At 33.9% G+C, this 25,639-nt stretch overlaps 1 protein-coding gene across 1 annotated transcript; it reads right to left on the bottom strand.

Moving 5' to 3' along the window:
* Positions 1-120: 120 nt before the first annotated feature.
* On the bottom strand, positions 121-24,239 carry LOC121970244 (1,4-alpha-glucan-branching enzyme 1, chloroplastic/amyloplastic-like). The gene is made up of 22 exons (XM_042520820.1): positions 23,737-24,239; positions 21,762-21,901; positions 20,815-21,032; positions 20,334-20,432; positions 18,216-18,258; positions 16,268-16,327; positions 15,697-15,777; positions 12,990-13,106; positions 12,706-12,789; positions 12,178-12,299; positions 6,823-6,942; positions 5,934-6,063; positions 5,747-5,857; positions 5,292-5,420; positions 3,797-3,900; positions 3,246-3,390; positions 2,653-2,800; positions 2,438-2,538; positions 1,538-1,615; positions 831-986; positions 538-612; positions 121-464 (listed from the first exon to the last, which is right to left on the bottom strand). Exons 1-22 carry the CDS (start codon positions 23,885-23,887, stop codon positions 378-380), a joined length of 2,499 nt encoding a protein of 832 aa, XP_042376754.1. The 5' UTR covers positions 23,888-24,239; the 3' UTR covers positions 121-377.
* Positions 24,240-25,639: the final 1,400 nt, after the last annotated feature.

Raw genomic sequence — 25,639 nt, 5'->3', positions numbered from 1 at the left:
TATACCTATGAAATAGTATGAGCATTGGATTAGTAAAAGCTAAATGGAGGGTTTTATTTTTAGTTTTTTTGGTACGAAAACCTATTAAAAGGGATATGATTAGGAAATTCATCCTAACAGTGAAAGAAAATCTTGTCCTCGTTTCAAGTCAGTGGCTCTGTTTATTTTTTTTACATGTTAAAATGGGACAAAAAGCGTAGAATAGATTTATAGAAGTTTAAAGGGAGAGACAATAGAATCCAAGACGAGCAGATAGGTACAATCACATGGAGAACAAGAGGTTCCTTTAGTATTATGACCTTTTAAGTGCACAGGGAGGCGTAGGTAATGCAGGTGTCTGACTTTGTGAAGTAACTTCATTGCCTGGCAATCTTCAGTCAGTCCTCATCAAGAGCATAAACTATTACGGTTCTACTTGGTGCATAGACTGAGAAGGACCAAGGCCTGTTGTCATGTCTACCTTCCTGCATATTCACAATTATAGGGTCATTTCAGATATACTAGATTCTAGAAGATACCCAACAAGCAAAGTCTCACCTTAGAGAAGTATTCTGCCGTGTGATCAATTCGGTTGAATCCGCCAAATAGTTTATCGTCAGAATCCAAAACCACCTGAAAAGCGTGTATACCAATTACCCATGTGGCATTAAACTAAAGCTGCATTTGCACCAGTCTCTATATGTTTGTGCAAATCACGACAGATTGAAAAGATAATTGCTAAACTCTTGAGGATTTAAACTCATATTATAAAGTGAAATTATTCGAGTAGCTCAGCAGTTTGAATGTCATTCATATGCTAAATAAGTTAGCAGCAGGTGCCCTAAATTTACCTTATATTTTCCAGATTTTAAGCAACCAACGCGGTAGTTGACATAGCTGTTGGTCCAATGAAAATTGAAAACAAATACCAAATCACCTCGTTCAAAAACAATCATCTTATCTCCCTCATCTTTTCGAGAAATATATTGGTGCTCTGATGTCATGAACTGCAAAAACCATCCAATTAAAACAACATTCCAATATAGAAAAGACATTGAACGCAATGACGAAAAAAGACCTTATGCCACAATTTGTTGGTTAATAAAACGTCTTTAATGTTTTTGGACCTTATACACCAAAGAACTATATACCTAGAGTTATCGGTCCCTTAATTTTGCCAATCACCTTCAGGAAATATATTCTACCCTATCTTGATAAGATCTCAGTAGCCTCTGAGTCCATCAATTCGTCAAATAAAAAATCATTGTTAAAATATTTAGTTATCTTTTTTATTATACTCTTACTGTCCACAACGCTTGCAGGACTTTCTCTGTTTGTTTTATTTGCAACATTTTTGCATTTTAAGTAGCACAAATTTAAAATACAACATCTTTACATTTTTGTCATTAAGAACATGAAAATGGGCATTTAGAAAAGTTGTCTATTCCTTTACTATACAAAAAATTCCAGAATAAGCATATAGACAATCTTAAGATTTTATGCAACTGCTATCCAAACAATATCAAAACTTGCTATGCTGATGAGCAAGAATACGTACCTCATATTTCTCCTCAAGATGTTGCATTGCTTGATCAAATTCTTGCATTCCTCGATACCTGAGATATTCTGCATCACCCTGACATTACAAAAAGTAGTTTGCTAAGTATTTATATGCAAATATCCCAAGGCAACTAACTATTACATAGTGGACCACACATACAAAATCAACCTTGAGAGTTCCTGTATCTAAAATATGCAATAATAGTAGGTAATTAACAGCGTGTACATAGATATTGTTAGAGGTATTAGATAAATAGAGTGAATTTTGTTCCATATTAATAGAAATAATTTTGGTATCATCATGAGATATTGTATCTTTTTTTTCCACAAATTCTTCAAGGTATGTGAGTCCCCTTTTTGTGGTTAGAGTATTTTTCCCCACAGCTGTTCAGGTTTTACCATGAGTCTATATAATACTCATTTAATGACTATCTCACGAATATAGAAGCAATACAATAATTACTTTTCACAAAAATTTTCAGATATTAGGGTTGACTTCTTTAAATAAAGGAACAGTCTGCAGCTTGGATATGATATGTATTCAGTTGGCATGTTCTCTTGATTTCCTTGAATGTCAGATTAATATTGCTTCTTTCATAAGCTACAAAATTATCAGAGAGAAGAATGTCACTTAAAAATGCAAAAATTGGCATTTCTAGAACACAGTTGCATCTAATAGATAACAGCGGAAAAGGCATTTGTATAAATGTGAAAAAAAAAACTGATGTTTGTGTACGATTGAAACTACATAGGGAAAAAAACAATCTGATATGAATTATCAGTTAATGAAGATAATCTCTGTTTTCATTTTTAATCCGCTATCTTTTTTTTATCAAAATTTTACTTCACTTTCTTGTGTCTTCTTATAGTAAAATGCAATACCAACATACAAACTTACTAGATCAAACATACGACGGCATTTGTCAAAACTAAAATTGTTCCCAGGCACTATCACTCCATTTGGAAGATGTTGCTCGCCTCTAGGAAAATCGATCCATTCTGAAAATGGAAAGAATTAACATATAAAGGATCGCATGAACGAGTATGATTAAAGTAAAACAAATTTCCCAATCTTTCAAACTTAGAATCCTTCAAGCAAAGTGGCACCATTACCTGGATGCCCAAACTCATTTCCCATGAAATTCAGATATCCTTCACCACCTAAACTCATTGTGAGTAGTCTAATCATTTTGTGTAGAGCTATTCCACGATCAATCCTGGGCGTTGATGGTCTATCCAGTGCCATAAACCCATACATATCCTACATCAATAGAAAGAAAATTGAGATTGTAAAATCAAAATTCATATAGTTCCCAACAAAGATAAATATGAATCCGTGCATTATTCACCATTTCATTTTTTATGAATGTGTTGAAATTAGAAGGAAAAAACACACAGAAGTTAGCCTATTGAAAAGGAGGTGAGATTTGCACATTAGAGCACTGGCAAGGAGAGTTGTTCAATGCCAATATCTTGCATAAATTATTAAAAGTTTTTCACACTTTAACCCCAATGATTAGCTCTTATATATCAAGTATAGTAGCCCCCATTTTAGTAAATTAATTGACAAACTACATTGGCATATCTACTAGACAACATGACAGATTTAAAAGAGAAACTTAAAGGGAATTTCCATGGCTTAGTTTATAACTTAATGATTTACATACTAGACATGCCAAAATAGTTGATGGGAGCATCATAAGAACCTTGTCCATCAGCCAAAATGCAAGTGTCTTATCACCAACAAGAGCTTGGTCATGGCTTTCAGCATAAGCCACACATTTCTCTAGCCACCTCCTGTTAGTGAGAGTGTGAACAATGTCGCCCATCTTCCAGTCTTCATCCTTTAACCTGATGAATGAAAATCATGTAAGAACCACCTTTAAATCTTTGCAGTGAGAAAATAAGTAGGCATGGACACTTAAATTTGCTAGATCTGTCACCAGGAAACATGTTCAGCATGTTCCCGACTAAGTCTGTTTTGTTGGACAGAAACATTGGTGGAAGGAAACAAGTCAGGGGATGTGAATCATCTGAACTTTTAAGATGCTTCATTTTATTTATTTGGACAACAAATTAAGCTACTATTGAAGCCTTGTAACATGGTTATATCAAAATTTATGAATAGCATATGACAGTACAAGGAATAATGGAAGCAAAGAAAACAGATTTCATCAATAGAATGAAAGAATCCGATTTTTTATTTTTTTTAAAAAAAAAGAGTACAGAAAATAGCACAAGTTCAAGAAGTGCTTACTCCATAAATTCAATCCATTTATCTGGAATAGCCATATGAAGACGATAATCAAATCCTACACCACCGTCTTCTACAGGTATGCAGAAGGTTGGCATTCCACTGACCTATTTGAGTAAATTAATGCATTTAATAAAAAAAAATGAAAGAAAGTTAAGGAATACAACCAATAGTCAGTAGCAGCTATTACTTAAACACGCGTTTGGTATGAGCATGGGAATGGGAATCATTGTATTGTGGAATGGGAATGAGTATGAGTATGGATATCACTCTTAAAAGCAATGTTTGGTTAGTTGCATACTTTCTATCGGAATAAATCAATATTTCCTATTTTACCCTTAAAGGAAAATAAGAGAAAAAAATTAGATGTGAGAGAAAGATGAATGTGAGAGAAAAATATGATGAAAGAGAATGATGAGAGAGGAAGTGTGATGAGAAAGAATGAAGAGAGAGAAAATGTGATGAGAGAAAATGAGAAAAGAGAGTGTGATAGAAGAGAGCATGATGAGAGAAGATGAGAGATAAAATATGATGTGAGAGAAATTATGATGGGAGAGGATGAAGAGATAGAAAATGTAATGAGAAAAAATGAGAAGAGAGAGAGTGAGTGATGAGAGAGATTGAGGAGAGAGAAAGTATGATGAGAGAGAAAGTGTAATGAGAAAAAAAGAGAACAGTGAGTGTGATGGGAGAGATTGAGAAGAGAGAAAGTATGATGAGAGAGAAAGTGTGTTGAGGGAAAAAAAAGGAGGGAGTGTGACGAGAGATTGAGGAGAGAGAAAGTATGATGAGGAAAAAAAGAGAAAAGAGAGTGTGATGGGAGAGATTGAGGAGAGAGAAAGTATGATGAAAAAAGAAGGAAGATAGTGTGATGGAAGAGATTGAGGAGAGAGAAAGTGCGATGAGAGAGAAAGTATAATGAGAAAAAAGAGGAAAGAGAGTGTGATAGGAGAGAGAAAGTGTGTGATAAAATGAAGAGAGAGAAAATATGATGAGAGAGAACAAGGAGAGAGAAGTGATATGAAGAAAAAATAAATAAATAAATTTTGATATTTGATATTAAGGGAGAAAATTTTAGTTTTAGGTCAAGGGTATTTTTGGAATAAGAGAATATTTTGATTGATGAAAATAGGGTAATGGCTCATGGGAGGTACATGGGAATGAGTTATTACCCAATTTCAAGGATTCATTCCCTTATTTGTATTCCTATTCCTATAATCCAAACATTAACAATGACAATCAATAATTCCCATTCCCATTCCCATTCCCCACTCCTATTCCCCTAAACCAAACGGCCCCTAAAAATGTCATAACTGTTCTTATATGAGATTGCATATCGTTTGTAAAATCTGCAAGACAACTAAAGTAAAATCCACAGTGGATTTCAAGAAATCTGTTCTCCAATATGTTAGCTAATAAGTTTCATAAGTCTTCCTGATCAAATTCATTTATACCGAAATATATATAAATACTAAAAATAAATGAACAGGACGCTTACATCTTCTCCAATAGTAACAGCCTCTGGAAAAAGTGCATGGATCATATCGTTTACCAACATCAAATAGACCACCGCATCCACATCAGCAGCATATCCAAAGTATTCATTGTAATTTCCAGTAAATCCCACCTATCATTAAGCAGTAATTAAAAGAGAACAGCAAAAATCAAGAGATTCATGTGGCATGTCGCAATAGTTCAAAATTTTATCACAAAAATATAAGTTCAATATCATAATAATAAGAGAACACCAAATAGAATTTTTCCTCCTCAGATGAGTGTACAAATATCACATTCCTATAATAAAGTTCAGTGGCATGAACATATCTGCATTACCACTACCTCTGACACAGGGATGTGTGAAATTCTAACCATAACGATAATATACGGAAAAAAGTTGCATTTCAAATGGGAAACTCTGAACTATTTTTGATAGTAAAGAAAGTATCCTCTAACCCCAAGTCCATGATGAGTGTACATCATTGAGGTTACACCATCAAATCTGAACCCATCAAACTTGTATTCTTCTAGCCACCATCTTGCATTGGATAAGAGAAATCTTAAGACCTAGAAAAAGATAAGAAGATGAAATGTTTGAAAATTTAAAGCTAAAGAGGTCTGAAAAAAGAAAAGGTTTCCTTACTTCCCAACACCCATAGTTAAAAAGGCGAGAATCCCAAATCCAATGAAAGCCTCGTGATCCAGAATGGAAATAGTGTGAATCGGTACCATCAAATTGATTAAGCCCATCAAGTACATTGTTGCTTGCATGGCTGGAGATGAAATGGAGAATGTTTAGAAGAGAGTATATTTCATAAACTATCTGACAAAAATGCAGACCTAATGATATGATTGATGTTGGAATATTTATTTTCTGAGAGAAAAAGAGAAGAATTTACATTTAGAGTTATGTAGGTATATGTGATCACTAGCACCAAAACCATCTCGTACTTTTGGATAAATAAATGTCATGTAGTCACATGGATGTATAGGGCATGTAGGCACAAAATAACAAACAGAAATGTAAAATGACAATGAAATAGATGAAAAAGCCCATTACGTCTTCTCGTCCCATGCTTGAAGAGCTAGAGGATCAGATAAAACTAAAGGCATTTGTTTTGTAATATATAAAAATTACTTCAGTCTACAAATGATTCTCCAATAATTAAATTGACAAGCAGACTCCAAGGTGTTCTAGAAGTTCAAATGTAAATTTAGGGAAAGAAGTAAAGAACAAAGTAGGAACTTTCTGGGTGGAAAACAAAGTAAATAAATGCAGTAGTACATAAACGTTACCTATGATGAAGAGTGTTCTAGAAGTTCAAATGTAAATTTAGGGAAAGAAGTAAAGAACAAAGTACGAACTTTATGGGTGGAAAACAAAGTAAATAATTGCAGCAGCACATGAACATTACCAATGATAAAGAGTGTGCATATGTATGTATGTGGATAAACATTAACCAAAAAATATACTGAATAAACCAAAAAGAATGATGTAACTTTTCATCCTTTCAAGTAAAAACAAGAGTCACCTGTGAACAATATCCATGAGAACAAGAAGGCCTAGCTCATGGGCTCTATCAATCAAGGACTTAAGCTCATCTGGGGTGCCAAAGCGGCTGCTCGGCGCAAAAAAGTTAGTAACATGATACCTGCAATCCAATGTATTGTTGTTGAAAGCGTGGAAAAGAAAATCTGTCAGCACAAGTAGCATATCCAGAAATATGCACGATGACATCGGAAGAAACCAGAGTATTTATAAAATATTACTCCTTTTAATGAAGACAGGTATGACATACACCAGATTGTTGCTATTTCAAAATTTTTTTATTATAGAAAAAAATGTACCAGATTGTTGCTATTTCAAATATTAATTATTATAGAAAACCTTTACCAATAGCTGACATAGCACCGCGAGAGAACAAGATGAACAACCTTTGTTGGAGGAAACTCTAAAGTAAAAATTCTTATTAATTGCAAGTTGATTATTCCATCGCTTGCTTATAGATAGGGGACTTTATGAAAAACAAATTAAAAAATAAACAAATTGGGAAATACAATAATCCCTATCAATTGATTGCCAAATGAAGCGACTAAATAACAAAACAATACCAATTAATTGACTAGCCATAATAAAATATAGCATATCAAAAATGAAAATTTATCAAAACGATTTAAGTTATTATCCAAAAATTGGAATTCAGTTCAGTCAAATCAAATCCTTCTTGATCTGCATAATTCTACCCCACCAAGAAGAATTCAGCTCTTGAATGGGGAGGTGAGACTTTTCTAATTGAGCTTTGCAATGTCATGCATAAGTGCGAAATGGAGGTGCCTTTGTGAATGGATTGGGCAATGGGTGCTCCAATTCTTCAAATAGCTCGAGAGCAAGGTATTGAAGTTTGTCCTTAGAAATCCAAGGATAATCAATCTTTGAAAGTCCTTTTCAATGAGTTGTATCTATCTTTAGATGTATCTGTGAGGGGCTATCATTATTTAAGAATCCCACAATACATTCGATCTAAACCAGTTGTGTTATAGATGGGGGCACATGAACTAACATTGTCAAATCTAGGGTGCAAATGAATCGAATCGAGTCGAATAATATGAAAATATTGATATTTGAGTTCGAGCTCGAAAATACAAATAATTTTGGCTCGAGCTCGATTTGAAATAAAATTCGAGCTCGAGTTCGATTCAAATTGTTTGAGCCTTGATTCAAACATATTCAAATTTTAATTTGAAATGACTTAAATTCTAATTCGGTTCGAATTATTCAAACCTTAATTTGAATATATTTAAATTAAAATTGTGTAAAACTAATTAGAATTCGATTTGAGTTCGCCTTGCGAGCGGCTCGTGAACAATCAATCAAAATAGTATAGGTTCGAATTCGGCTCGAAAAAATATTGGAACAAGTTCGAGTTCAGCTCGTATTCGATAATTTTGAATACAAATCAAATATTTTTTGAGCCGGCTCAAAAAACTCGCAAATCGGCTTGATTAGTTTGCACCCCTAGTCATATCGTGACCTATATGCAAACCATCAAACAAAGAGTGCAGACAAAGAAAGACTAGGATGTCCACTGATATAGCAGTAAGTACTCAAGATTGCAAATTAGACTAATATTCAAATTAGTGGATGGGCTGATAACATATGCATTAGACTCAATTTTGCTCACAAATTGAAAGAAACTAGAGGAGTGAGCACTAAGTTTCTTGAAGGAGTTTCTAGGAAAATGTTCAAAATGGATGTGGACAAGCACATAACCCCTACATTGTACCCCTTAAGTTTACGATGTGTATCTCTTTGACTTTTTATAAACTTCACTGCACAATATAATTTTTCCCACATCAGTATGAATCTCTCTAATGTGTTCAATAAAATTATCATCAGATAAATAAGAAGTCGTAGGTAAAGGGATCAAGCCAATAGGTTAACGAGTTCTTGACCAATAAACAACTTTGAATGGGTTACAACTAGTATACCAATTTATTGAACTGATGTACACAAATTTTATAAATGGCAGAATAGAATCCAAATACTCAGTTCTTCGCCAACTAAACATCTAAGCAAGTTGTTTAAATTGTAGTGGAGACTTTGGTCCAAAAAATAGTTGAAAGTATAAATGTAAACAGCCCATGAAGTCTAGCAATGCTCCTAAAGAATAACTTGACTATCCACGAAGCATTGTTATTTATTACAGTAAAAAAAATAAATGTGTCATCATCAAAAATCAATCCACTAATACTATCATAGAATCATGGCTCTAGATTAGGAATTAGCAGTGGTGTGCACAGATTTATATTTTACCTAACTGACTTAGTCGTCTAACATGTGCAACATAGGGATACAATCCAAGCAACATTTCATTGTAGTGAGATTTTCTTTTTTTTTTTTTAAAAAATGAAGGATCCAACACATTATGTGGATCCAAGCAACATTTCTCCATCAACTTGCATTGTGAGGGCAGTTGATTTTTAAAGTGCATCAGAATGTATTTCTCCATCAACTTGCACTTCATTTCTACCTAGGCTACTATTGATATTTGCAAATCATGCTCTTTCAATCTAATATCATATTGTACCAGCCAAACTAGTGTTTGAGTTCAGTGACTCAATTGAGGAATAAGTTTGGGTCTAACCGACCATCAAAGGTAGACACTTCAAGCTTTATTAATCTGATTATGTTAATATCATGTCTAGGCCTAGTTTAGATGAGTGTCAAAAAAACAATCTTATTCTTCCATGGTGAAATAATAACAAGATGCATCGTATGTTGCCTAAGTGAAGATCGCTAGAGGCTTCAAGCTTAACTAATCCATCAGAATGTACTTCTCCATCAACTTGCACTTCATTTCTATCTAGACTAACTATTGATCTTTGCAAATCATGCTCTTTCAGTCTAATATCATGTTATCCTAGTCAAAGTAGTGTTCCAGTTCGGTGACTCAGTTGAGGAATAAGTTTGGGTCTAACCAGCCATCAAGGTAGGTGCTTCAAGCTTCATTAATCCAATTATGTTAATCTCATGTCTAGGCCTAGTTTAGGTATGAGTGTTAAAAAAACAATCTTATTCTTCCATAGTGAAATAATAATATCAAGATGCATCGTATGTTGCCTAAGTGAAGATCGCTAGAGGCTTCAAGCTTAACTAATCCAGTTATGTCAATCTCATGTTTAGGCCTAAGTTAGGTATACGTGTCAGAGAAGTGATTATTCTTCGATAGTGGAATAGCGATCATGATGATATGGTGCCTAAGTGTAGATCATGGACAATATAAAATGTATGATCTAGTAGCTCAGGATCTTATCCGTTGTCAACTTGTTAAGTATGAAACAAACAAATAAATGCACAAAAATTAACTAAACTGACTAAATTAAACAAAAAAATTCAAGAAATGAATGAGGGAACCGAGTGGAAGTGAGCCTCTCTATTGTAAAATTTACACTATGAAGTCCTTGAACAAGCAAAATTTCCTTTATGAGTCAAAAATGACCCCTTTTTTATTCTAACTTGTTGAATCCTATAAAAGAGAGAAGCCATGAGAATGGAGCTTGCACGCAAAGTAGAAGTCACTATTTGATGTTGACTTGACACAAGGACATCAAGGGTTCTATGTTAACATAGTGATAAGGTGGATAAGGAAGAATGATGCGAGTAGAGAATGATGCAAATAAAATTGGGCAAGACCGAGGTGAGATAGTGTTGAGATTTGTCTAGCATTGAAGTGGTGGCTAAGCGATGGACGGAGGTGGTGTCAAGATAACAATGACGGGAACTATTTAGCGTGGGTGGGAGAAGGTGGTAGGAGTAGAATTTTGAGATATAAGGGAAGATGCAAGATCAACTATATTGGATACCGAACTAGGAGTTTGGCTCTAATACCAATTGATGACATAACATATGAATAAAGTAAGCAACCTTACATTACATAGAGAAGATGCATAGAAATTCCTTCTCGTTGCAAAATGATTATAACATTGACTCAACATTGTTTGTACAAATCAAACTCTACAAAAACTAAAAATTAAGCAAATCAGAACACAACACACAATAATCTCAATTAATTGACTACCCAAAATAAAATCTAGAAATCAAATATAACAAATTGCCAAACAATTTGGATTATTTCCCAACAATTGGAATTCAAAGCTCAGTCAAATCAAATCCTTCCTAATCTGCATTAATAATAGTTAGAACTCAACAGACAGACTTCTTTATTTTTAAATAACAGCTACCCCAACCACGCTGAACCTTCATGAATGCAGAATAAAATGCATCAACGTCAACTAAGGGGTAGAAGAAATTAGAACAATCTTCACTGAAAAAAGGCTTTAGAATAGGAACTTCATAAAGAGGCTGATTCATAGACAAACATCTAGATATGGGCACATCTATGCATGAATACAGACTTATCAAAAGCAAACACCTTCATATGGATCTGTAGACATAGATATAATGAATATCTTTGTCAAACATGTCAATAAAATTTTATGTAAACATGAATGTGGGTTTAGACTTCATCCTGAACAAAAGAAAAACAAGTAGACTAAGATAGCTTGCTTGTGGGGGGGATTTCAAGGTTTGAAGGAGGCTACATGAAGTTAAGTAACCAATTCCAGTTCTTCACTTTGGCATTCCAATTTGTTGGCCTTTGCATTTCCTTGTTTTAGGATTATCAAAAAATATATCAACTATATAGCATTGGCTTTTCATACTTCTTGAGAATTTGAAATGATACATATGCACAAATATGAATACCATTACCATAGTTTAATGTTCTTGCTGATACACCATGTGCACCAGAAGCAGAAATCAGAAAGAAAGACTGTTACACTTTGAGCATGCTACAGTCTAGTAGATTCTAGTTCTAATTCATTTATTTCACAGTAAAAGAAAATACCAACATCCTAGAGATCAGAATGTCCGAGAGATATGGTAATGCTAAAGCAAGGCATCTAGTTTGCTTGTACCATCCAACAAGCTGGAAAACTAACATAATCTTGATTATACTTATAGATGCATTTCTTTCAGAGTTGACATTAAATCACTGTGATCACATTTTTACTCATAAACGAGCACAGGTAATCTTAAGTCTGTTACTTATGCTCATAGAAGAAAGGCATAGGCGACCTTAAATATTTCCATATAGGTAATCCCAAGTCAACACGATAAAAAATCTTGAAATTCCCAAGTCTCGTACTAGCAAAATTGATAATCATCATAAAACAAATCAAACAGCTTAGACAAAGATCAAGATGGTAAATGCATTTTTGTAATCTTGTGGCAATGAATGCAATTCATAGAGCCTCTGGCATTTCTGAACCACAATACATAACACCATTAAGGAAATGTGCAAGGCACCAACGTGGAAAAATATTACCCAAAGCTAGCATAATTTGAGTGTTCTTGAATGGCCATTATCTGAACAGCATTGTACCCGAGCCTTTTGATTCGTGGCAAAACATCATCCCTAAAGCTGACATATGTATTAATCTTGCCCTCCTGCACAAGCGCCCACAAATTACTGATGGTAGCGTAGATTTCTTGAAATGTAAGCCAAATAAGCAACAATAATTGGAAGCTTGAATTTCACTCTACAAATACAAGTTTTGCATGGCAGGTGGTTATTTTTTTGCTTTACAATTTAGAAAGATGCACACTTTAATAATCAAAATAGAAGGGAAAAAAATCATTACTATGCACACAATCACTGACGCTCTCTCAAATTATCTTTCTCAGTCCTGTATTGGCATGTGGTTCCCAATCAGGCATCACATTGTGGTAATTCAAAAAGAACAATGCTTACGTTGAGAATTTATACAAATAAGAGCAACTGTAGTATGAAGATCACAGAGAAATATAAAGTAGTCAAAATTGTGAAACCAAACATTCACAAGAATAACCATACCGGACTACTCATTCCAACATGTGATTCATAAATACGCAAGGACTTTGGGGCTTTCGGCAGAGGATGTTTGAATACATATCTTTCCTGTACACATATCAAAGTGTTATGGGAAAATAAGCAGATTTATGAATGAAGTTTCTACAATAATGGAAGCAATGCTCACAAGAACCTCCCCTCATCCTTTGAGATAGAAGGGAGGGAGAAACAACAATAATGTGAATAAGAGTAAGTAACTTGACAAATTGCTAAATACCATATATGTAGTGGCGAATAGCATTCCATACCTCTTCAGGTGGATCATAGTATATTCCATTATATGGAATTTCATGTGGCGCCTGTACAGAAAACTTGATCCAAGCAGGAATTGAATCCTTGATGCCAGAGGGAGTATCCATGCGTATCTAACAAGAAGATTAAACATTTTTCGTTGTATTACTTTAGTGACACATATAAGAAAAACTATTCCTGTGATCCTCAAGTTTATTTAATATACTTCAGAATACATATCTTAATTAAAGAATTTAAAATATCGGTGCATCAGCAAACATCTAAAAGTAATAGTGAACATCAATACTAAAATTGTACTATTCAGTACTCTCTCATAAAATCACATGGTGTTATTTCAAGATTTCCTTTTAATAACGATTGTACTATGTTTCTAGTTTTAGTAGTGAGGTGCAACGGGCATGATTCTTCAGACCATGATGACATCTTATTTTTTTACTTGAAAGAAAAGTCATGGTTTAAATAAAAGTATTAGAGTATTGTTTAGTTCTAGAGTCTCAATCTCTAGCTAAAATAGTATAGCTTCAGTACCATGTCATGCCAACAATAATATGATTTGGTGTGTTATATCAACTTAAACGAATTTTAAAAAGCCAACACAATAAATTTTTTTGAAAGGAGTTATAAAACCATTTAAAAAAACATCTCATCTTCACTAATGACTTATAATACTACAATGATTGTTGTGCCTTGGAGGAGAGCATTTGTTCTTGTAGCATTATACTGATATCAACCTTATAATTTCTAGACCCAAATAAATTATACGCCTAGGATATCTCGTATTGAAAATAAATTGGTTTCACTACATATTCATTTAACTACTAGGAGTTGAACTTGAATTGACACAACCAGAACTAGAAGAGGCACACAGACAAGATACAGATAGTCACAAACTCAGAATTTATCTTACTCCAATACCCCTCCATTTTGTTGTTGTTGGTGCTTCCCTTCCTCCCTTTTAATTATTGTTTCACTCCATCCCCAAAATTGGTAGATGAAATCAATGAAAGGGTCATGGGAAGAAAATATTGCTATCTCACTCACAATTTGTTTCATACAATCCCCAACAAGGCAAACACTTTCTCGAACGATACCACCGAAATAATGATGAAAGTAATGACAAAGTGAAATATATGAATATAGTACTGCCTTCTTAATTAAGCATCTCCAAATATAAGCATCTCAACTAGTGATCATGCATCACTAATACCATAAAAATAGTCGTGCATTAGATATGAGCATTGGTTGCTAGAAAAATGTTTTAGTGTGCTCTAACTCCATAATTTTCCAATATTAACTTAACTAATGCTCCTAAGATATCTAGTATTTGAACTAATTTCTTCACATGTTTATAAAAATAGCTCGGTTAACCACTAGGAGTTAAATTTGGATTCAAACAATTGGCATTGTACATACGAATGCATCTTAGTTTCTCTGATTCCTATGTCATTCCTCTTTGTAGCTGTTGATGCTCCAGTTGATGATTCTTCCTTCCACACCCTCTCATATTTTAGAGTGTTCATCTCCTCCCTTTGAATTCCAAATGGAAGGATGAGTCAAGAGAAGAAATCTTTCTGTTTAGACAGATTCCATTCAGTCACAAGGTTTGTTTAAGTCATTATTACCACAATTGTATTGCCAAGAGAGTTTCAATGGCATTCTCCCTTGTAGACACGATATTGATGTTGTCCAACAGCTGAAAAGATGTTTTGATTATGCCAATCAATACCAATCAGCATTTGCAACATTGGATTAAAAGAGTGGTATTGAGCTATTCTTAATTTAGTATCAAGTGTTTTAATTTTGATTTTAATCATTAAGGATTCATATTAACATTGATATAATGAATGACATAAAGCATAATTCAAAGAATCCAAATTAATGAGAGTCAAGGATGTGGCCATTGATCATTGAAGGTGAATAGTGCAAGATTAGGGAAGTAATCTTTATCTAAGTAAATTTCATCTAGGATAATTTTTGCTGATGCTTTTTGAATAATCTCATCCAATTATTTTTTAATGTGGTGATTCAGTCTAACTTAAGACTCCAAATCAAGGAAAAATTTCAGCCAATTGAATTAATGTGGCAATTCAGTCCTAATTAAGGCTGCTGGTTGAGGAACAATTTCAGCCAATTGGAATTAATTTGGCAATTCAGTCAAAACTGGAATGTATACTTTAGAGACTAATGTAATCAATTATCTTTCATTCTTCATGTACAAAAATCTAACAAAGTAACATAGGCTGAAATGGGCCAATACATGATCACATGGATTTCACAACAAGGGTAATTCTTTCTGGCAATTTAAGAGGGCGAGGGAAAGTCTTCAATCCAGCTGTATGTTTTGGTAAAATGAGGTATCTTTCATATGAGAAACTTAAGTGATTTGTCAATAGGACAGAAAGCTCAAATAAGCATATAAAACATACAGAATCATTTTGCCAGAACCCAATTCTATACAATAATCTCCCTTCTTTACATCCTAAATAAACAAAATTGCAGCCAAATTATTTGTCACTGCTAGAAACTGTAATCAGTCTGCCTAGTGATTGGTTTCAAGCTTAGATCATAATATAGATTCAGGTCATGTGCCCATAATTAAATTAACTGCAAAGAACTGGCACAAGTCAAGACAGAAATTTGGTGATAATAGACACTGGAAACAAAGGTGAAAATATAGAATACATAGTTTCCAAAAGAACATACCTTGACTCGTGAGCCATGTGGAATAGGCGGAGAGCCATCTGCATTATTCGGTACAAAGACCTCCCAAACGCCATATTCATTCTGAGCATAATTGTTCAGTAAAATTCAGCAGAAGAAACAATGATGAGATTCACATGTATGAAGAAAATTCATAATTGTGTACTACTGTTCTGCATAAATGTCCAACAAAATCAGATTATATAGACTATACATACACTTGTGAGAGGTAATTAGTTAAATAATCAAAAGCATGGGAAAGAGTTTTATACTTGGAACTTCCTACAGAATGGGACACTAACAAAACTAACCCAACTACCTACTGCTGGTTTTACTGGGGTTTAGTTAGTTTCAGTATTTTGAGAACATATATGCAAAAGTTCACGTAGTAGAATACATTATGCTGTCAATGATTTAAAAATCATGCAACAGTTCAATCTGTGCATCATCACTTGTGATGAAAAAATCATAAGAAAAGATGCATGGTGCCAAAACATAAGTTTTGGGACATTCAAAGAAAGAACTATATAAAATATAAAAAACAAAGAAAAAAATCCAGGAAAGAGGACTTCACCTTGGTCATGACATTCGCATGGGGGTTCCAATTGTTGAAGTCTCCTATGAGTGTTGCCCACTGAAATCAAAACCAAGTATTTACTTCTCTAAGAGAATAAGCTACAAAGAAATAAAGAAAATGCAGACTCCATCCAGAACTCTGAATTAGTATCCCTTCAATATATCCAAATTCTTATTTAGCAGATATGTTCAGCAAGCAATATATTTGGACACAACAACCAAACAACACACCAAGATGTCTTACAAGTGTTTAAAAGGAAAAAGGTAACATAAATAACTGAGGAATCCAAGATAACACATCACATGATAAATCTCAAGTTGCACATTTGATAAATTCAATTTTAACATACAATTCATGCTGTTCAAATCTAGCAACACGAAGTCATTAATCTACACAGTAGGACAATCAATTTCTAAGGATCAAAGTCACACTATATTATGCAACAGCAATAGCATGTATATCCCAAGTATTCTGCATTTAAAAACTTCTTTGTCAACTGACTCCATGTTAAGTGCTCTAAATCTGTAAAAAACTGCCAAATCTAATAAAACCTAAGAATCAAATCCATTAGAATCTACACAGGTGATTGCCGCATTATGCATAGGTAACCTTATTTCAGTTTCTTTGTACTATCACTTGTAAACTGTAAGAATTGTCCCTTAACCCCTTAATCAAGCTTTCTGGTAATTAATTATCATAATTATTATGATCAAGTAATAGTTCTTTAGTTCCTCAAGTAAGAAACTCAGCAAGCTAAATGTTCAAACATCCAACTGCCTCATTATATAAGCTTGAACAATGGTCAAAAAACCCAAAAATGGATAACCATGCTGGCAACGTAGATGAGATGATGAAAATAGTTTTAAAAAATAAAATAGAATATAAAAAGGTAGGATATAGTTACCAACAATAGGTTCAACCGTTCAACTAGTTGAAGTACCAAAGAAATAGCAATTTAGAATATAAAATGCATGAGAAACTTAAGGCAAATAGTTTCATCCATCAAGTTTGAGTTGAAAGTTCTTGATAGACCTATAATTTTAAAACCTACAGAAGAAACAGGTGCTAGTTTACTTCTCAAAGAAAAAAATGGTAAGGAGGAAATACTTAGTCAGGCTCAAATAAGCTCTCACATGTTCATATCAGCTAAATTGCCAATGGTTTCACCAACAATTCCATAACTAAGGGCATGTTTTAATTATGGCATTTTCTCAAAGGGCGCACTTGGGTTTTAGAATTTTCCAAAGGGCACACCATAGTTTCATATTTCCCAAAGAGCTTATTAAAAAAAATAAAAAATAAAAAATTGCAATCCGCTAGTCGAGCGGCCAGACCAAGCGGTGGAAGAATTTTTTATATTTTCTATATTTTTTTAATAAAAAGAATATTTTGAGAAAGCAGTACCCCCTTTAGGAAATATGAAAGTATGGTGCACCCTTTGGGAAATTCTAAAACTCGAGTGTGCTCTTTGGGGAAATTCCCTTTTAATTATGATGCCCGATTTTAGTTTGTTTAGAATTGTGTTGTAGACTGTAGATAAACCCAAATGTAACTAAACTCTAATGTGAAGTTGTATATCATAAAATCATTGATAATCAAATCAGAATACCATGATTTCAAACTCATAGATTAACAACAACAAGACCCGACAACCCTATTTCTCACTAAAGGAGGTCAGGTATATGGATCATCCTATGTCATTGAGTTCAATCCTCCTATATCATATCATCATCTATAATTAAATGAATTTTCATGTTCATAGATTAACAAAAACACAAATTTGAAATTTCAATTCAGCCACAAACCAGTGGCCAAATACACAGAATTAAAATGAGAACTAACAATTAAACATGGATAGCTAACATATTAAAAAAAATGTCAATACTTGATTGTCACAAGACTACAAAAGCTTATAAGATGGTTATTGCTAAAACAAAAGACCAACCTCTGCTCCAGGAGCCCATTCCCGATAAGTGATGCCATTCTTGCTAGAAAATACAAAAAAAAACAATCATGTGTTAACTATCATAAGAAAATCTTGACTAGTAATTATCAACACAGCAAGGACAAAACTGCATTACGGTATAAAGAAGGCAGAGCAAAGAACCTATATATGATACAGTTTTTGAGTTCTCACAAGTTCTAGTGGCATAGGTTTTATTGATTTTATATTCATCATAGTAACACAAGGGATTAATATTTACAAGGGTATGAACAATCATTGTCAAAACCAGCTGATAACAATACAGATACCAAAGATCAGTCATCTTATTTAAATTGATGGTTAAGTTCAAAGAAAGTAGAGAATCATAAAAATATTACCACGAAATCACTTAACTCCACTCGAAAATGGACTAGGTTGAAGAAACAATGTGAGATCACAAATGAAAAGGATGGAATAGGTTAGAAATTTGCCAACCAAAATTGATTTTGATAATCTCGATTGATCAAGTGAACTCTTTTCCAATCTTAACTTGAATACTATCTTAGACATACAAGTGAGAGAGATAGCCCATGTTCCTCACATGAATTGTCAGTTAAGTCCTTCACCTCCTTGCTGCCTAAGATTTGTTATGACATCAATGAAAAAAACTTGTATTGTCAGATTTGATTTACCACTGAGTAGATTAAGCACATTATTAACCTCTTCTTCCTTAGAGTTTCATCGAGAGTTATAATACCTCTCTCGAGTCTCCATCAGTACTGCCCAAAAATCCCCTCTTCAATTAAAACCAATAAAATGGAATATTAAGTAATAGTACAATTTAGTAAATAAGACATTAATATCTAATAACATATAATTATTTTATATTATTAAATGTGATAGCCTCTATTAATATGTTTTTTATTCATTCTATACTAATAAAATATAACTTATTATCTATCAATAATCTAAAAAATATCCATTTAATTTAATAATAAAATAGAATTTGATATCTAATATGATTGAAATCGCTGACTATTCATTATCCATATTGTGTAATTATGTTATTCGATGATAGAAAAGATTGAAAAATCATTTGCCACCTTGTCTCAGATTATGATTTAAAAAAAAAAATCACAGATTTTGAACTCACCAGCTGTACTGATCAAATACACCCAACAGATAGAAGAAAATTTTTCTAATGGCTATCTGAAGTACATCATCCAATTCAAGTTAGGAAGCCATTTTAGCAGAACAACCACTAGGCAATACTTCCAAATTTGTGTGCGAGTGTGTTTTGCATATAGGTGTCTGTTTGGCAGTTCTCCAAAAGACCCACCCATTCAAGGTGGCATATTGATATGAGATGTTAGTATACTTAACAATCTGGGTTGATGATAGAAAATATTTTGGATAGTAGAGTGAAATCTTTGTGCTCCAACAACAGGAAGTTCAAGGGTAGAAAAACATTCTTGGTTGTTGTGGATATTTTGTGACGTAAATTGCACGTAGAGATATTTAAGAAGTAAGAACATTTAGCTGCTTCTTTAGTAAGCCTAATGAATTCTGACATAAAACATCCACAAAACAGTAAGGATACTAAATTGAAACTTAGGAGAAAAAGTTTGAGCTTCTGAAACATTTCATGGACAAGAAAGGTTAAATATAGGTACATGGATCATCCCAGACCCTGAATTAATGTAGCATGTTGCATTGAGGCTTCCTTTTTTACTTGATTGTTTAGTACAAAGAAAAAAGACAGCATATGCCAGTTAGAAGTTAAGAGGTGTCCCTTAGAAGGATCGGTCTTGTTCAAAAAAACCCATTAAACAAGTCAGGATTCAGTAACATGAATCCATACAAAGCTAAAGCAATCAACCTGACCATATTCAATTCGTTGAGAAGCATGACAGTAACATGAAGATCTATGTTCTACAACTTGGCTTCACCTTCTAAGGATATAAATAGACAAACCTATCCCATTCTCAATTAGAATAAGGTAGTGAAACAATTGCTTCATGAGATGAACATCCCACTGTAAATTGTGGGAATTCAAAATTAAGATTCACAAGTATAAAAGCCAAGGTGAGGAATGATGAACAACGGCTTTCATCAGATGCTAAGATGCCATAATTATACCTGCGCTGAAAGCCAAATTTTTCATAGCCACAGGAAAATTTATCTAGGCCACCTTCATTTTGGTCAATCATCTCGCGCATTTTCTTGTAATGGCTATATCTGCAATAAAAAAAATTAAGATATCACTCACTAAAGCTAATTTCTTGATATCAGCAATAACATAGATAGACAAGGAGAAAATGAAGAATGACAATTTTTTTAGCACTAAACAATAATGCAAAGAACACCATAAATGACAGTTTGACTGGGATGAATAAGAAGCAATTTAGTGTCCAGTTCCTATTTTTTCATATGAAAACAAGCATTGCAGTATTGGACTTCCAAAATGGAGGCTCCAAGAAGAGAACCATAAAATTGAAATAAGAATCCAGCATAAATTAATAGGGACTAGCAGGTCAAAGTTGTTCATACGAATTGTTCTATGAACAACAATTGCACTCTTGAAAACAAAATAACAAGATGACAAAGGATATGTACCTACCGGTAATCAAGATGTCCACTGAAACCCCTTAAAGTTGGATCAATTTCATAGATCCTTTGACCAGAACCAGGAGGAGGAATAGACTTTGGTTGTCCTTCAACCTCAACATTTTCTTCATCATTACTAACTTCACTAATGATATGAGGAGCGACTATTGTTTGCTCTTCTTCAGGGTCAGCCTTCTCCTCACTTACTAGGTCAGTTGTTTCTGGTAACAACTGCAAAGGAAACATAGATCATAGATGTCAAGTTAACAACAGTGCAAAATGTGTCAAAACAGTGATTTGAAAATTCAGAAAGTAAATGGTTGCTTAATGAATCAGACATTCAAGTTACGTATGTTCTAGAAAGGTCAAAGTCGAGCAAAAAACATATTTAGGACACACATATAGCAACTTAAAATAGGTCAAGATGTGTTAAAATGGTGACTTATCAATTCAGAACTAAATGATTGTTTGGCAAATCAGACTATCAAGTTATATATCCTAAAAAGGTCAAAGTTGAGCAAAAAAACATATTTAACTAATAATTCTGAAGAAGGATTCAGCCAACAACTTCAAGAGCAACCATCAGCTATATTGCTCAGACTCACAGATGAGTATCCACACTAAATATTAAGCATCCGACATGACTTTCTAAAAATTTTAAACGTGATAAATAAAGACATTTAATGTCCATTCAATGTGTCAGCATTTGAGTGTTTGATATCAAACAAGGGTATAAAGGTGGAAAATGAAACGAGAGTGTGATTCATAGGGCAATGGGAAACTACTGAATAAGCTTGATGAAATATTTTTGTGATATGTAACTGAAGACTATGAAACATAAGCTTTTTTATTATCACATGAGGCAATATTTTGTGTGACTCAAGAGTAATATTTGATGTCATGAAACAATAATTGCAATGCAACATAAAGGTGAAAAATAAGACAGCTATATCTACTCACCTCTAGACCACTAGATATAGCTTCTATGTTTGAAGATGTGTCGGTGGAAGATGATGAGTCATCACTTTCAGCAGCCAGAACTAGCACTTTGCCCATTGCAGCAACAGTTGAAGATACAGGATCAATATCATGAGAAGTACCTATAATTCATTCACTTTAAGGCCTTGTTTCCTACAAAGGAAAAAAAACTACTAGGGAAAAAAAGGTAATTGAAAAAAAAAAACTCATAGGATACTAATGGCATAATATTTTCCATTCAATTGTTCCTTGGGGAAGGAAAGAGGGAGGACAACTTAAATTTTATATCTTTATTTATAAAAATAAATAACAATAATAATTTTTAAAATTTTAAATTCAGATTTGTATTTCATTGCTCACAAAAGTGACTTTTCTATCCAAATCAGAAAAAAGTAATATAGGAAAAACTAAAAAAAAAATCTACTTTGTATTCATCCCTCATTTCCACTTAAGGAAATGGAGGATAAGTATATTGAATATCAATAATCAAAGAAAATAGCATCTTACCATCAGATTGATGAGAAAATTCATTAATTCAACCAAGGGAATCTTTTATGACATAGAAAGTGCAATAAAGAAAGACTGGATAACATTAGAGGTAAGACAAGAATCAAATTATTTGTACAACTAACACTTTCCACTAGTATTGCTGTATACTTCCTTACATTTCTCAAACATAATTCTGTAATTATTCAAAGCAACTACAAGAGGAATTTTTACCTTTCACTTAATTATTCTTATTAGATCAAGTTGGCTGCTACAGAATCTATTTGGCATTTCACATTAACTATCAAGAAATATGCCAATTACATAATATAACAGCTCCATCATATATAGACAGCTAATTGCAAAAGAAAATTGCTCTTTGAGAATTGAAGACACGTTGTTCAACAATCCCATTCAGCTCATAAAGGACAGCATAAATGCTTATCCATTGGGCAACCATTTTCACTCTCCTAAAAGAAAATGACAGCTAATTTCAAATTCTAAAAGCTCTTCAAATACTAAACACAGTCTACATCAATTCAGATATAATGAACAGCATCAAGATTTTACAAATAGAAAGGCCTTTTCAATTCCCTAAAAGATAATTCAGTTTAAGGATGGCATTGTTAATGTTTATAATTGAATAATCATTTTATTCAGTTAGCAACTCATCTCAAACTTCCCGTATCAACTGTCATCAAGAAACTGAAAATTTGTAATACAATATTGCCACATAACCAATCAGAGAATATTTGAATTACATCCTGCCTGTAAGAGATTGATCCTGAACTACATATACAATCTCTCACCCAAAGACTACAATGAAACTTTTGCAGTTCTACATCCTAACTGTTCAAGCTTGAAGATAAAATCTATGCATGCATGCTATGGTATGAAACTCACCATCCAGAGCCAGAAAAAATTATCTATTATTCTTGACTTTTGCAAGATGCCAAAAGTAACTCTGACATCTTGCTTCTTGAATGTGTAAATTCTTCTCTAGATCCTCCATGCACATGCAAATTTGAATCAAGGATAGTAGCGCATTGCAAACCCATTGCATACCCAAAGAAAATGACCTAACACAAGTGACACCCCACATTCCCACCCCAATGAAAACGCATAAAGCCTCATTCTGAACTCCAGACGAACTCTGATTACGTCATTGCTATTAAAATAAATTAACTTCAACAATCTGGCTTCAGCTCCATGGTTCTGTTGGGATCATTTATTAATAAAAGTTTTTTTAAAAAAAAATCACTCCAAGGAGTGCAGAAGCGAGAAGAAAATAACAGTTGCTAATGAAACGAGATCAAATGACACTCCAAAAGGTAAATAAAACAGCACGGAAATAACAAAAATAAAAATAAACCTCAGACTTCTGAAGGCAGAATAATTGAATCGAAAACACAAAGAACACAACAATAACACCAAAATTGCCATCAACCAAGAAAGCAAGAAAATGCCTCACCAGATATCCGCGCCTTTGTGGTCGGATTCCTACGGACGTAATCGAGGCGCACGCTGCTGCCCCTCCGCAGGCTCCTCGATCCGGATCGCGCATTTATCGGCGAGGTGCGGAGTGCAGGGAAACGCGTTCCGACCAGAGCGAACGTCATCATCCCGAACAAAAACAAAAGAAAACGAAGCAGAAGCAGCTATAGACAGTGAAAAAAAAATGCAAAGCGTGACGCGAGGAATGCGATCCACAACGCAAGCGGCCGGAGGAAGGCGAAGTAGCCCTGCCGTTTGCCTCTTCTTCCTCTCGAATGGATCCCTGATTCGCGTCCGGCAGATGCTGGCGTAGTTAGCCGGATCGATCGGCGAGATGGAAGCTGAGCGAGCGAGTTCTAGAGGTTGAGAGTGAGAGAAGGGGTCGTCTATAAAGCCAGTCGTCTTGCACGAGGACAACACAACCGAGAGCGCCTGAGATGGGACTGCGCCACGTCAGCAGGTAGGGGCAAGGGAAGAAGATGAGTAATGAACGGCTTCCTTTCCTTCTTCTTACCCGTGCACGTCGCACGCGGAGAGTGGGAAAGGCCGTTCGCTTTCGTCCTTTAATTTATTTTTAGGCGTCATGATCCTTCACCATTTAAGAAAAGTATAGTATAAAATTAATATCTATAGACATAATAAATGTATTAATACAAATTATTTAGCTTTTTGTATCTTGTAAAACTTTAATCGTAAAAGTTTTATTATTATTTCGAAATTAGTTATTAAATTATTTATATTTTTTTTCTAACTAATATCTAAATTAAAATAAGATGATATTAGTTCAATTTTAATTTAAAATTTAAATATTTTGATGTGATCTTAATTTTTTTCTCCATAAACAAACGAAATGGCTGTCACTGCCATGTCGATCCTTTTCCGGCAGGAGCCAGCCAAGGGCCTACGATTACGAACCGTTGTTTTTTGGCAAGTGGTCCCTAGTCAACATAATATCAATGGACGGTCAAGAACGACCTATCTCGTAATCATGGTGCATATTTGGTCGTCCGAGTTATGATGTTAAGGTAAGATATTTAAATTGTTATTTAGATATTCATAATTTAATTTTTAGTTATGATATATTTATAAAAAAAATTCTTTAAATAAGATTCATATTCAAGAATGCTGGACTACTCCACAATATATACTTTTAAATTTATCTTCATCATCAATAGAAAAATCCCAAAAGATTGAATTGGGCACTCAGACTAATTAATGAAATTTATTATTATTATCATTATTATAATAATAATAATAATAATAATAATAATAATAATAATAATAATAATAATAATTATGGCATATTCCCTCTGCGTCTCTTTGTGTGATGGCAGCATGGTACCGAACCAAAGAGATCTTTAATGAAGCCGAATTCGAACATCTGAATTATTATAAAAAAATAAAAAAAATGGCATCTAACTTACAGAGAAAAAGACATGAGAATGATAAAAAGACAAAATCATACATAACAATATTCTCAAAGACTTGTGTTTTTTTCCTTTAAAAAATGAATCTTCTTATTAATTATTATTATTATTATTATTATTATTATTATTATTATTATTATTATTATTATTATTCATACGGTGATGATAAAGGGCTTGTCCCAGCGCCACGGTGGAGGCTGATGGAGGTCAAAGTCAAGATGATTAACGGATGAATGGTCTTGGTCGGTCAGGCGAGTCATATTCCGATCGGGGGTTAAGTACCGATCCCGTCTCCGACACGGAGTAGTCAAACCGACGCTCAAGGGACGCACCGAAGCTGAGCCGAGCGGCTCCTCCGCTCGACCTAGCAACAAACTCGAGACCAGTCAAGCACGCGAACAGTAAACTGCCCGCTAAGCGGCTATCCCGCTCGGCCAAACAATCGAGCATGTT

This window comes from Zingiber officinale, chromosome 4A, assembly GCF_018446385.1.
Source record: "Zingiber officinale cultivar Zhangliang chromosome 4A, Zo_v1.1, whole genome shotgun sequence".
In the NCBI taxonomy this organism is placed as follows: Eukaryota; Viridiplantae; Streptophyta; class Magnoliopsida; order Zingiberales; family Zingiberaceae; genus Zingiber; species Zingiber officinale.
Note: the sequence above shows the minus strand (reverse complement) of the source record. Positions and strands in the feature narration are given on the sequence as shown.